This window comes from Sardina pilchardus, chromosome 2 (assembly GCF_963854185.1).
Source record: "Sardina pilchardus chromosome 2, fSarPil1.1, whole genome shotgun sequence".
In the NCBI taxonomy this organism is placed as follows: domain Eukaryota; kingdom Metazoa; phylum Chordata; class Actinopteri; order Clupeiformes; family Clupeidae; genus Sardina; species Sardina pilchardus.
In genome coordinates, this window is record NC_084995.1 from 9,911,323 (window position 1) to 9,925,857 (window position 14,535).

The following is a 14,535-nucleotide window of genomic DNA, read 5'->3' on the forward strand; positions in this document are numbered from 1 at the left end:
TCTATTCCAGTCTACTGAGATTCAACATCTGTTGGCTGATGAAGAGCAATCAAGTGCAGATCACCATACAGATCTTCCGCCTCCACATAAAATGCAGAGAAACAGATACAGTATACAACAAAACAACCCAAAAAACCTGTTTTTTTTTTGTGTGTTGGAGTATTGTGTTTGGATTGAGGAGAGAGAAAAAAATGGAATCCATTTTAAGATGAGTCTGAGATCTGGTAATACACAGTGAATGAAGCAGTTGCAATAAATGAAGCTTTATATTTTCTTCTCAATTACGATAAGCAAAGATTACAATATATGCACAGATCATGTCAACACCATAGCTTAAGTTTGCATAATGTTGCACCATAGCTTTACAGTAGGCTACAATAGCATATGTTAGTCTTAAATAGCATTTTTGATATTTTAGAAGTAGACATAAATACATAATAGAAAAAGAGTATGACATAATTCAACAAGTAGCATTTTGCCTGCCTGTCATACACTGCTTATGCACAGCTGGAATCATAGCATAGCTAACTGTACAGCTCTCTAGTACAGGTTTTTGATTTATCTTACCACATAGCTGAACTTCATACAGGTCAAATGCACATGTCAATCTACATTAGACACAAGCTCTCATAAGAAGGTCAGATTTTGTAGAGAAAGGAGCAACATGGTGAGAGCCAGAGTGAGAGCTGACACCAATCTGGCTGGTGGAGCAGAGTTAGGGGTGGTAGCTGTTACAGTTGTGTTAGGAGCCGAAGTCGTCGTTGTAGAACCTTTTTTGGGAAAAAAAGGGGTTTTGAACATTCTGATGTAAACCAAGCAAAACAGACACGGAAAATGAATCAGTTCAGTTTAGTGGAGTTCATTTGGTTTTGCTCATTCACTTAATCTTGTCACAGAACTTACTTGCACTGATGGTGCCTGCTACTATGTTCAGGGTATTTGAGTTTTCCAAAGCCGATTCTGCGCTGCTAGCCGATGGAACTGAAGTTTTGTTTTGAAACACAAGCTCTGAGGCAACAACGACTGACCCAGACCTGAAAAACACAGACAATACAGTAAACGACAATATATACAACATCCGACTTCTATCATGAATTCAGAACCCAAAGTATTTTCTTCCAATCATACTTACGTAAAGCTTAAGACCCTGGAGCGCTTGAATGTGCTCGGAAATTGTGCTTGATAAATTGCATTCAGCTGTTTTCACAAAAATAGGATGTCATTTTGAGATATTAATGAAAGCATTTGAACATTCAAATGTTAATTTTTAATCATTTAACAGATTGCTTACTTTTGTCACTACTTCTGTTGAAAGTGCTTTGAATGCCTCTGAGCTTTGATTAGAAAGGTCGGAAGTGAACGTCTGATTAAGACTAAAACCCAGATTGAGGCTGCCTTCATCTGCACTTGCTGCATCAGTATTTAGCTCTGTTGTAGGGGCAGCTGTTGTAGGGGCAGCTGTTGTAGGGGCAGCTGTAGTAGGGGCAGCAGTTGTAGGGGCTGCAGTAGTAGGGGCAGCTGTAGTAGGGGCAGCTGTTGTAGGGGCTGCAGTTGTAGGGGCAGCTGTAGTAGGGGCAGCTGTTGTAGGGGCAGCTGTTGTAGGGGCAACAGTTGTGGAAGCTGTAGAACCTATTTTGGGTGAAAAGGGGTTTTGAAAATGTTAATGAAACCAAGCAACATGGGCACGAAAAATTAATAATCAGCTGAGTGAAGTTTATTTGGTTTAGTTATTAATTTATATAATTGTGGCACAAAACTTACTTGCTCTGATGGTGCCTTGTACTATGTTCAGGGTATCTGAGCTGTTCAAAGTCGATTCCACACTGCTAGTAGATGGAAGTGAAGCTTCATTTTGAAACACAAGCTCTGAGGAAACAACGACTGACCCAGACCTGAAAAACACAGACAATTCAGTTATTAAGTGATTATGTAATAATTGGATAATAAATCTCTTTGTGGGTCCAATGGATTTCAGACTCACTTGTTTTTTCTACATAGGCAGTAAAATAAAAAAAAATCTGCTATTCTGAGTAGCCTTTAAGGAAATTGTCATCTTACTACTGACTTGTTACCTCAACCTAATCAAATCCAATTTTTCGGGGAAGCCTGGATGTTTCCGTTGGATATATCATCTGGCTGCAGCTACAATAATTACTCTGTTGAAGTTTAGCCATTTTTTTTTTACAATCACTAAAATGGAGGTGATGGTAACAAAGTTTACAAGTTGCAAAAACCGTCTGGCTGCGCTAGTAAACGTCTTTTCACCAAAAATCTGTTGGGCCTGTGACGTCGGACTAAGGAACCGAATACAGTAAATGACAATTTACAACATCCAACTTCTATCATGAATTCAGAAGAACCCAAAGTATTTTCTTCCAATCATACTTACGTAAAGCTTATGACCCTGGAGCGCTTGAATGTGCTCGGAAATTGTGCTTGATAAATTGCATTCAGCTGTTTTCACAAAAAAGGATGTCATTTTGAGATATTAATGAAAGCATCAAAGTGGGCTATTCCATATTTGAACATTCAAAAGATAATTTTGGTATTTTAACCGATGGATTGCTTACTTTTGTCACTACTTCTGTTGAAAGTGCTTTGAATGCTGCTGAGCTTTGATTAGAAAGGTCGGAAGTGAACGTCTGATCAAGACTAAAAGCCAGATTGAGGCTGCCTTCATCTGCACTTGCTGCATCAGTATTTAGCTCTGTTGTAGGGGCAGGTGTAGGAGCAGCTGTTGTAGGGGCTGCAGTTGTAGGGGCAGCTGTTGTAGGGGCAGCTGTAGTAGGGGCAGCTGTTGTAGGGGCAGCTGTAGTAGGGGCAGCTGTTGTAGGGGCAGCTGTTGTAGGGGCAGCTGTAGTAGGGGCAGCTGTTGTAGGGACAGCAGTTGTAGGGGCAGCTGTAGTAGGGGCAGCTGTTGTAGGGGCTGCAGTTGTAGGGGCTGCAGTTGTAGGGGCTGCAGTTGTAGGGGCAGCTGTTGTAGGGGCAGCTGTAGTAGGGGCAGCTGTTGTAGGGGCAGCTGTAGTAGGGGCAGCTGTAGTAGGGGCAGCTGTTGTAGGGGCTGCAGTCGTAGGGGCAGCTGTAGTAGGGGCAGCAGTTGTAGGAGCAGCTGTTGTAGGGGCTGCAGTAGTGGAAGCTGTAGAACCTATTTTGGATGAAAAGGGGTTTTGAAAATTATAATGAAACCAAACAACACAGACACGAAAAATTAATGATCAGTTGAGTGAAGTTAATTTGGTTTAGTTAACTTATGTAATCATGTCACAAAACCTACTTGATCTGATGGTGCCTGGTACTATGTTCAGGGTATCTGAGTTGTTCAAAGTCGATTCCACGCTGCTAATAGATGGAACTGAAGTTCTGTTTTGAAACACAAGCTCTGAGGCAACAACGACTGACCCAGACCTGAAAAACACAGACAATACAGTAAATGACAATATATACAACATCCAACTTCTATCATGAATTCAGAACCCAAAGTATTTTCTTCCAATCATACTTACGTAAAGCTTATGACCCTGGAGCGTTTGAATGTGCTTGGAAATTGTGCTTGATAAATTGCATTCAGCTGTTTTCACAAAAAAGGATGTCATTTTGAGATATTAATGAAAGCATCCATCCATATTTGAACATTCAAACGATAATTTTATCATTTAACAGATGGATTGCTTACTTTTGTCACTACGTCTGTTGATAGTGCTTTGAATGCCGCTGAGTTTTGATCAGAAAGGTCGGAAGTAAACGTCTGATTGAGACTAAAATCCAGATTGAGGCTGCCTTCATCTGCATTTGCTGAATCAGTATTTAGCTCTGTTGTAGGAGCAGCTGTAGGAGCAGCTGTTGTAGGGGCAGCTGTTGTAGGGGCAGCTGTTGTAGGGGCTGTAGCCATTGTAGAAGCATCTAGGGTGAAAGAAATGTTCAGTAAAACGAAGAGTTGAGTCATATTACATTTTATACATTAAATAATAAAAACACATCGCTTTTTTCAAAGAGTTCACAATCTTCAATGGCAGGCACTGATGAAGCGAAGAACTACAGGAGATTTACTAAATGTTAAAAATACCTTGGTAAGTAATTAGGTAAATCACAATTGAAAAGTGTTAGTTGAGATTGAGAATTTTTTTTTCTATTCAGACCAGATTCAATTCAGATGTAATTCATAGCACATGTCTGTTTGAAACTGTGATGCTACCTAGGAAAACCCTTCACATGGTGCACTCTGTTTCAGCCCTCTCTGGTGAAATTTCACCAACTTAAGATTGATACTATCCTGGCAACATTCTGGACAATGTCCCTTTGCAAAATCCTGGATACCATCCTCCCAAAATCTTGAATATTGCTAGGATGGTATCAGAATCATAAGTTGGAAAAATTGCACCATGAGAAGGGTTTTCCCTGATTGCATCTTTAATGTCAAAGTGAACTCAAATTTCTTCAAAGCAATGTTAATTCATTAAGAATAAATGCAAAAAGCAATTGCATAAATATTCACCCCCTGTTGTGATGACTTCTGATGTTAGTTGTGTTATTGGTGATGTTGACATAGAAACAACTGTTGTAGTGAGTTCTGATGTAGGTTGAGATGTTGGTGATGTTGACATAGAAACAGCTGTTGTTGGGAGTTCTGATGTTAGTTGTGTTGTTGGTGATGTTGACATAGTAACAGGTGTTGTGGGGAGTTCTGATGTTAGTTGTGTTGTTGGTGATGTTGACATAGAAACAATTGTTGTGGGGAGTTCTGATGTTAGTTGTGTTGTTGGTGATGAGGTTGACGTAGCAACAGCTGTTGTGGTGAGTTCTGATGTTAGTTGTGATGTTGACATAGAAACAGCAGTTGTGGGGAGTTCTGATGTTAGTTGTGTTGTTGGTGATGTTGACATAGAAACAGTTGTTGTGGGGAGTTCTGATGTTAGTTGTGTTTTTGGTGATGTTGACATAGAAACAGGTGTTGTGGGGAGTTCTGATGTTAGTTGTGTTGTTGGTGATGTTGACATAGAAACAGGTGTTGTGGGGAGTTCTGATGTTAGTTGTGTTGTTGGTGATGTTGACATAGTAACAGGTGTTGTGGGGAGTTCTGATGTTAGTTGTGTTGTTGGTGATGAGGTTGACGTAGCAACAGCTGTTGTGGTGAGTTCTGATGTTAGTTGTGATGTTGACATAGAAACAGCAGTTGTGGGGAGTTCTGATGTTAGTTGTGTTGTTGGTGATGACATAGAAACAGTTGTTGTGGGGAGTTCTGATGTTAGTTGTGTTGTTGGTGATGTTGACATAGAAACAGGTGTTGTGGGGAGTTCTGATGTTAGTTGTGTTGTTGGTGATGTTGACATAGTAACAGGTGTTGTGGGGAGTTCTGATGTTAGTTGTGTTGTTGGTGATGTTGACATAGAAACAATTGTTGTGGGGAGTTCTGATGTTAGTTGTGTTGTTGGTGATGTTGACATAGAAACAGGTGTTGTGGGGAGTTCTGATGTTAGTTGTGATGTTGACATAGAAACAGCAGTTGTGGGGAGTTCTGATGTTAGTTGTGTTGTTGGTGATGTTGACATAGAAACAATTGTTGTGGGGAGTTCTGATGTTAGTTGTGTTGTTGGTGATGTTGACATAGAAACAGGTGTTGTAGGGAGTTCTGATGTTAGTTGTGTTGTTGGTGATGTTGACATAGAAACAGGTGTTGTGGGGAGTTCTGATGTTAGTTGTGATGTTGACATAGAAACAATTGTTGTGGGGAGTTCTGATGTTAGTTGTGTTGTTGGTGATGTTGACATAGAAACAATTGTTGTGGGGAGTTCTGATGTTAGTTGTGTTGTTGGTGATGTTGACATAGAAACAGCTGTTGTGGTGAGTTCTGATGTTAGTTGTGATGTTGATGAGGATGACGTAGAAACAGATGTTGCGGTGAGTTCTGATGTTAGTTGTGTTGTTGGTGATGAAGTTGACGTAGCAACAGCTGTTGTGGTGAGTTCTGATGTTAGTTGTGAGGTTGACATAGAGACAGCAGTTGTGGTGAGTTCTGATGTTAGTTGTGATGTTGATGAAGTTGATGTAGAAATAGGCATTGTGGTAAGTTCTGAAGTAAAGGATGAAGTTACAGTGAAAGTTATTCAGAGTATTTTCATAGTCATGATAATCATACCCAGGTCAATATGTTTAGTTGAATTGATTTTTGGAGATTTACCACTTTGTATTCTAGTCCCTTCTACATAACTTTTCATTGGCCGTGCCTTAAAGTTTCACAGGTTTATATCAACAATTTTATATAGCAAATTATTTTCATCAGCATTTTATTTATGTAGTAAATAACATAACTTAAAAATATCTATCTATCTATTTATAAATGCAAGGAAGGTCTGTCTGTGTCACTCTGTCTGTCTGTTCCACTATAACTCTTGAACCACTTATCCGACTGCTCTCGAATTTGGTGGGTGTCATCCTAATGGCACGAGTGTGTGCAGTGCCAAATTTCATGTTACACGAACAAAAAATGCCACATCTACGGGCTCTGCACTAGGATCATACAAATTATACTAAAGCAAAGGAGCTTTTGAAACCACTGTCCTTGACATTCCAGTGATCTCTGGAATGCCCCCCGACTCCCCCAGCCTACCCAACTCTTAAAAAAAGAGAAAGACAAAGGAAGAGTGTGTGTAAGATATACAGTATAACAGCACTAGGTACCTTGCAGCAAGTTAGCTGCTGTGACTCTTCTCTCAATCCTTCATCTATCACTGATTGAAACCTAGGATGGCTTACTAATCATACTGATCGGACTCCTCTGGTCTCCTTTTTCTCCTCTGGTCCAGGCTATCTTTGTGAACGTGATTTTTTTTGTGATTTTCTCAATAATCTCTCAATATTTTACATGGTTGTTGTTAGTTTTGGACATAAACGGGGGGAGCAGGGGGTGTGGTCGCTCTGGAGCCACGGCTGTCACTGCCGCAAAGGGGGCCCACCTTTGGCCAAATCTATCCTGGGGGGGGGGGGGACTAGGCTACTAAAGACACTGCTGGTCCGTAGAGTGCAAGTTTGTCTGTCATGCCCTACACACTGCAAATTAATATTGCCCGCAACAGGCACTCCCCCTCTCACGCTACACTGTTGCGTTTTAAAAGTGAAACTAATGCTACAACTGGTCTGGATTTCCTGAAGTAACACTAGCCCTTTTCTGACTGCACAGCTAGCTGGCGATTGACGGGCTTTTAGGCGGCTAGTCCCGATTGTTCTCACTGATAGCCGGCTAATTGACGAGGTATTTTACGCTGGCAATTGTCCTCCTTGTAATGTGGCCACTCTTGCGGCCACGACGCTGCACGATTTTGTGGTTCTCTGATCGCCTAGTCTGACATGGTCGATCGTAAAAGATAATCGTGAAAGACAAAAAAGTTGTGTAGTCTGTACAGGCCATTAGTAGGCTAGTGATAAAGTTACTATGGAAACATTCAGGGAAGGAACGTTAGAACTTTCATTAATCAGAGTATGCTGTAGTGATGCGCGGATCAGCCCGTTACCCGCGGATATCCGCGGGTTTACCCGCGGGTCGGGCGGATTTGGGTAGGCCTAGTAGTTTTTTTCTAAATATTGCGGGTGGGTCGGGTCAAAAAAGTAAAAATGCACATTTCTCACTTGTTAACTTCGGACATATTTGGTGGCGATGCGCCTGCAATACACAGGAGGTGCGGTCGAGCGCAAAACATAATTTCTCCTAAATTCAGCACCCAATTGCGCCATGCGTGACTGAGTCAATCACGCATTCGCTACTTTATGGACATGGAGCCTATGATCTGGGATATCGAGGGTTGTGCACAATGCGAGAACACCTTGCTTCTGTCATGTACACGAATAAACAGCTGTGCTTGTTAGCCTAAATGCTAGTGTTTCACGCAAAAGTAGGCTATGAAGTTGGAAGGGGAAATATGAATGGAAACTTGTTATGTCCATGAAGATGAGATTTAACACTGGCTATGTAGCCTATGTCTAGGCTGCAGATTATGGCGTGGAAGAGCGCAGATTGTCAAAATGACCGATTATTGTAACCCGTTGTTGTCCTCATGTGGGAGAATTAGGCTAATTATATAGGCTACGAAAGATGTTATGTGCGTTTTTCCTTTCCGCGGGTCGGGTCGGATTTGGGTCACAATTCGAACATATTTTTGCGGATTGGGCGGGGCGGTTTGGATCTCCTGAGGAGTCGGGTTGGGGCGGGTTTTAAAAAAACCCACCCGCGCATCACTAGTATGCTGCGTGTCATGTAAATGGGAATATGAACAGAGTATTCTTTTAATAACTCATGTAAACACCTTATTCTGAATATTGCCAATATCCATATTCGGAATATTAATGTCCATGTAAATGCACTCATTGACTGCAAAGGGGGACTGTAATTAAGGAGATTACCATACATACAGTAGTATGGAAATGTAACCTAGTGCTAGACTGGGTAAACCCAGCCCGATCTGCCAGTGATTGGATATCGCCTAGCCTTGTTGGTCTGATTGGTTGAAGGACTATCCAAATGAGTTTAGAGTCATTTGAACGATGACCATTGATCATGCCTCTTGTGCAGTAAAAATACAGCGCAGACTCCCCAGACTAATGTTCGATCATAAAAGATTGCGCTTAGTCTGGTGAGAGCCAGGCTAACAGTTTATGAATGTTGCTTCACCCATTCCTAAATATATTATGAAGAATGTATGTATAGTTTTATGAATGTTAAGCATACATTGTTCAACTTAAGTGTTAAAGAGACTCTATGCAACTTATTCATAGTCATAAAATCGCTTAGAAATCGTTGTTTTGCTTGACTGACCAGTTTTATCGAAAACAGTAATATTTCCTCCCGCCCCCAGTGTCCCTATCCGCTATTGCAACCTTGCAGTTTGTTCAGGAGGCGATCGCTCCTTGTTTACATCTGGAAGTCTGAGACGCGTAAGAAACAAGAAGAACCACACTTGCAATATATATATTTATATATAGCCTATACTGTATGCATAAATATACGTGCTAAACCTGTCGGGGAAGCTCTGCAGAGAAATATGCAAGCATAAAACGAGCGAAAACGAAAAAAAAACGAAACCGAAACCAGAGATGAAATCGCCAATCCTGCATAGTTTCTCTTTAAAGATGAATATTTACCACTGGTGGTTTGTGTCTCAAGGCTTGTTGCAGATGCTGTTGTGGGTTCTGATGTGGGGGTTGAAGGTGCATTTGTGGTCACTGTTGTCGGAGCTTGTGTTGCTGTTCTGAAAACACCTGTAAAAATGTTTAATATGTTTATGTTTATAGTTCTAAGCAGACGCTTTTGTGAGCAGAGCAACTTACAATTACATCAATAAGCATACCAATAACATTGAAATTAACAGTTTAAAGTAAAGACATTAACCTACATTTAAAGGTAAATGGTAAAATTGGTAAATGGACTGCATTTATATAGCGCTTTTATCAGCTTCTGCGAGCACCCAAAGCGTTTTACATATCATGCCTCACATTCACCCATTCACACACCGATGGCGGAGGCTGCCATGCAAGGCGCCAACCTGCTCATCGGGAGCAGTGGGGTTAGGTGTCTTGCTCAAGGAAACTTCGACAAGGTCAGGAGGAGTTGGGCTCGAACCAGCAACCTTCCAGTTACTGGACGACTCCTCTACCTCCTGAGCCATCGCCGCCCCAGTTCCAGTAATAGTAATAGACAACGTGGAATTTAACAGAATAATAACCATTGACATATACAAACCACATCTCTTAAGAATGAATTAGTTACATGGCAGAAAGATGAGGATTACATTTCACAATTGGTGTTAGTGATTTGATTATCAGACATTATTTCAGAAGGTTAGAAATTTAGTTGAAGTGATAATCTTACGTTCAGCTTTTATACTAGTAGAATTTATGGCAAGTTGAGCCAAGTCTGAGCTGTTGGTGGAAACGGCTTCTTCCAGAGTGGTAGTCACATTTTCAGTGTCAGGAACAGAGTTTACATCATTGAAAATCAGTAGAGAATCCACAACGACAGACCCTTGCCTGAAAAGAAGAAATTGTTATTTTAGCAGAAAGAAATTGAGGTCTAGTAACAAATGTCTTAAATGATTTATTTTACAATAATTGTTGTATTTCACTCTACCTGAAACTTTTTATTTCCGTACGATTGAAACGAGATCCAAACTTTTCAGAGTATACTTTATCTAGCTGAAATACGGGAAAAATGTGCAATTTTAAGCGGTTTATTGTGAGTTTTACAGAATATATAGCAGACATTGAAACTATTTTTAGAAGTAATCATAGTACCGCTGAGGTCACTTGAGTAGCCAGCTCTTGAAATGCTGGTGAAGAGGCATTTTGCAGTTCTTGTGTGAATGTCTTCTGGAGCCTGAATTCCAGTTCGACTTCAGGCTCTGGGATGAGAGCTGTAGGAGTAGTTGGTGTAGGAGTAGTTGGTGTAGGAGTAGTTGTTGTAGGAGTAGTTGTTGTGGGAGTAGTTGTTTGGGGAACTGTAATTGTTGAGAAGATTGTAGGTATACAGAAAGACAAATACTCTGTGATTCTTGGAAGATTTTGTCATACAAAGCTGGAGCTCCGTGTATAAGGTGTTAGATATTGACAATGCCTAGTACTCAACTTACAATTATAATATTTCATATTGATCATTAGTATTAATTAGCGTTTGGCTGTAAAATACATATATGATTTGAAAAGTGAACTAAGAAACTACTGTTGAGGTGAGAAATTAAATTATGCCCATCTTGGGTATCATTCTTGTATACTCTTGTATACTTGTAACTTCCTGTATGTATTGTTGGTAAAAATATTGTTTACCAAAATGAAACATGAGATCCAGTCACAAAGAACCATTTTCTCTCAGTATACAGTAATAATTACTAATAAATACAAATGAAATAACTAACCAGTTGTGGATATGAGTGTTGTGCCATTTGTTTGTGGTGTAACTGATGTTGATGTGATTTGGGGTGTTGATGGTGCAGGGGATGTGGTGGATTCTGAAGCAGATGTTGGAGATGTAGCTACTGGTGTAGAGGAGGCAGAGATAGAGACTGATGATGACGCCTGTGTTGTGATGGTTACTGATGATGAGGAAGGAGATAGTGTCATAGGCTGTGATGTTGAAGGAGATGTTTGAGGTGATGTGGTGATGGGTACTGATGTTGATGATTGTGCTGGTGTTGAGGTGGAGTCTATGGTAGAGACTGTTGTTAGTGCTGGTGTTGGGACACTTTGTAATGTTGATGTTAAAAATGTTGCACTCAAGACATATTCATAATCGTTTCTTCTTTGGGTCATTTCAGACCTTCCCTGAAAATGTCATCTTAAGCCATCCATAACTTTTAGAGTTATCTTGCAAACAAACAAACAAATAGACATACATACAAACAAACAAACCCTGATGAAAACATGACCTCCTTGGTGGAGGTATTAATGAATACAAATAGAATAACTAACCAGTTGTGGATGTAAGTGTTGTTGCATTTGTTTGTGGTGTAACTGATGTTGATGTGACTTCTGTTGTTGATGGTACGGGGGATGTGGTGGATTCTGAAGCAGATGTTGGAGATGTAGCTACTGGAGTAGAAGAAGCAGAGATAGAGACTGATGATGACGCCTGTGTTGTGATGGTTACTGATGATGAGGATGGAGATAGTGTCATAGGCTGTGATGTTGAAGAAGATGTTTGAGATGATGTTGTGATGGGTACTGATGTTGATGATTGTGCTGGTGTTGAGGTGGAGCCTATGGTAGAGACTGTTGTTAGTGCTGGTGTTGGGACACTTTGTAATGTTGAAGTTAAAAATGTTGCACTCAAGACATATTCATAATCGTTTCTTCCTTGGGTCATTCCAGACCTTCCCTGAAAATGTCATCGTAAGCTATCCATGACTTTTTGAGTTATCATGCAAACAAACAAACAAACAGACAGACAGACAGACAAACAAACAAACAAACCCTGATGAAAACATAACCTCCTTGGCAAAGGTAATAATGAATACAAATGAAATAACTAACCAGTTGTAGATATAAGTGTTGTTGCATTTGTTTGTGGTGTAACTAATGTTGATGTGACAGGTGGTGTTGATGGAGCAGGTGATGTGGTGGATTCTGAAGCAGATGTTGGAGTAGTAGCTACTGATGTAGAGGAGGCAGAGATAGAGACTGATGATGACGCCTGTGTTGTGATGGTTACTGATGATGAGGATGGGGATAGTGTCATAGACTGTGATGTTGAAGGAGATGTTTGAGGTGATGTTGTGATGGGTACTGATGTTGATGATTGTGCTGGTGTTGAGGTGGAGCCTATAGTAAAGACTGTTGTTAGTGCTGGTGTTGGGACACTTTGTAATGTTGATGTTAAAAATGTTGCACTCAAGACATATTCATAATCGTTTCTTCCTTGGGTCATTTCAGACCTTCCCTGAAAATGTAATCGAAAGCCATCCATAACTTTTTGAGTTATCTTGCAAACAAACAAGGAAACAGACAAACAAACAAACAAACCCTGATGAAAACATAACCTCCTTGGTGGAGGTAATAATGAATACAAATGGAATAACTAACCAGTTGTAGATATAAGTGTTGTGGCATTTGTTTGTGGTGTAACTGATGTTGATGTGACAGGTGGTGTTGATGGTGCAGGTGATGTGGTGGATTCTGAAGCAGATGTTGGAGATGTAGCTACTGATGTAGAGGAGGCAGAGATAGAGACTGATGATGACGCCTGTGTTGTGGTTGTAACTGATGATGAGGATGGGGATAGTGTCATAGACTGTGATGTTGAAGGAGATGTTTGAGGTGATGTTGTGATGGGTACTGATGTTGATGATTGTGCTGGTGTTGAGGTGGAGCCTATAGTAAAGACTGTTGTTAGTGCTGTTGTTGGGACACTTTGTAATGTTGATGTTAAAAATGTTGCACTCAAGACATATTCATAATCGTTTCTTCTTTGGGTCATTTCAGACCTTCCCTGAAAATGTAATCGAAAGCCATCCATAACTTTTTGAGTTTTCTTGCAAACAAACAAGGAAACAGACAAACAAACAAACAAACCCTGATGAAAACATGAAACGATTATGAATATGTCTTGAGTGCAATGAATACAAATAGAATAACTAACCAGTTGTGGATGTAAGTGTTGTTGCATTTGTTTGTGGTGTAACTGATGTTGATGTGACTTCTGTTGTTGATGGTACGGGGGATGTGGTGGATTCTGAAGCAGATGTTGGAGATGTAGCTACTGGAGTAGAAGAAGCAGAGATAGAGACTGATGATGACGCCTGTGTTGTGATGGTTACTGATGATGAGGATGGAGATAGTGTCATAGGCTGTGATGTTGAAGAAGATGTTTGAGATGATGTTGTGATGGGTACTGATGTTGATGATTGTGCTGGGGGGTATTCCATCAACCTCGCTAAACAAGGCGGCGCTCAACAGAAATAGCCTGGCTTGAACTAGTGTAGACTTCCACTTGAAGCTAAAGCCGTTCCATTAACTCAAGTTAGCTGCATCTTGCCCTCGTTTATTCAAACGAGGCTAAAATCAGCTTCATGTCTGCTCGTGCACGAGGTAGAAAAGTAGACCAAAATCAAAGATTGACGAAAAGACGATGCATGTCGTAAAATTAAGGCAAACTAGAAGATTTCAGTTCGATTTACAAGCGCCATCTACAGGATTTTCATCGGAAGTAATCAAATTGAACACAAGAGAAAAAAATAGATACAGTAGTTGCCTAAAAAGGAGAATAACGACATCGTAGGCCTACTGTAAATCGCTAAACAGTTAATTATGATGGTTTGAATTGGGACTTTGATTGTCTTCACTCTGAACAAAACGAGTGAATAAGCAGGCTATTTAAACTCAAAACAACTTTGGCATAGGCTATTCAACAATAAAGATAACCTACGTTTGTAAATTAAAAGGGTTCACTCTGAAATATTTTTTCGGTGGTCATAAAATAAATTGGTAGCCTATATATTGTCCTGGGAGTATTGGGAGAAAACCTAGCCTATTGTCTCCCATAAGCATAGTTCTGCCAAAGTGTTTGTGAAATATAATTAGCCTATCTGAAATGCAATATTGGCTTTCAATATGTCATTTCATATTTAATTTCTGTAATACAGTTGGTTTGATATCCGAACTACATGCATAATTAATTAGACTATATGAAGCGGTTTTAATTATTATAGCCTTTACAGAATAGGCTATAGGCTGGCTTGCCTTGCATCGTATAGCACACTGACAGCCTGCCTACTGTCACTGAAGCTACTGTATATGACCCTTAATAATGATGCCTTTCATTAAAGAGTATAACTAAACATGGCAATATTAATGTGTTAATCTATGTAAATTCATCGCATGGGAACCGAACCCGAGAACACGCAAAACATGCCTCGATTGTTCTCCTGTCATGCGGCGCATGACACCACGAAAGACGTAGGCTACGTTGCGCAGAGCCGCAAGATTCCTTGGACCACACACATATCAAGTTCAAACAATGTAGCCTAAGTTGCATAATTTTCAGAAATTCATTTAAACTAG

The 14,535-nt window shown here is 40.3% G+C and overlaps 1 protein-coding gene across 14 annotated transcripts in view; it reads right to left on the bottom strand.

Moving 5' to 3' along the window:
* Positions 1 to 247: 247 nt before the first annotated feature.
* LOC134062069 (mucin-2-like) overlaps positions 248 to 14,535 on the bottom strand; it is a 33,536-nt gene continuing 19,248 nt past the window's right edge. For all 14 annotated transcript variants that reach the window (XM_062518002.1, XM_062517976.1, XM_062518044.1 and 11 more), the window contains 20 exons: positions 13,115 to 13,234; positions 12,559 to 12,846; positions 12,010 to 12,297; positions 11,449 to 11,736; positions 10,896 to 11,183; positions 10,279 to 10,481; positions 10,115 to 10,179; positions 9,857 to 10,014; positions 9,130 to 9,246; positions 4,493 to 6,067; positions 3,674 to 3,900; positions 3,504 to 3,568; positions 3,275 to 3,405; positions 2,571 to 3,145; positions 2,390 to 2,454; positions 1,762 to 1,892; positions 1,292 to 1,629; positions 1,133 to 1,197; positions 904 to 1,034; positions 248 to 770 (listed from right to left, as the gene is read on the bottom strand). In XM_062518002.1, coding sequence (XP_062373986.1) covers positions 628 to 770; positions 904 to 1,034; positions 1,133 to 1,197; positions 1,292 to 1,629; positions 1,762 to 1,892; positions 2,390 to 2,454; positions 2,571 to 3,145; positions 3,275 to 3,405; positions 3,504 to 3,568; positions 3,674 to 3,900; positions 4,493 to 6,067; positions 9,130 to 9,246; positions 9,857 to 10,014; positions 10,115 to 10,179; positions 10,279 to 10,481; positions 10,896 to 11,183; positions 11,449 to 11,736; positions 12,010 to 12,297; positions 12,559 to 12,846; positions 13,115 to 13,234 — 5,261 coding nt within the window. In that variant the 3' untranslated portion in view covers positions 248 to 627. The remainder of the gene's footprint in view (positions 771 to 903; positions 1,035 to 1,132; positions 1,198 to 1,291; positions 1,630 to 1,761; positions 1,893 to 2,389; positions 2,455 to 2,570; positions 3,146 to 3,274; positions 3,406 to 3,503; positions 3,569 to 3,673; positions 3,901 to 4,492; positions 6,068 to 9,129; positions 9,247 to 9,856; positions 10,015 to 10,114; positions 10,180 to 10,278; positions 10,482 to 10,895; positions 11,184 to 11,448; positions 11,737 to 12,009; positions 12,298 to 12,558; positions 12,847 to 13,114; positions 13,235 to 14,535) is intronic.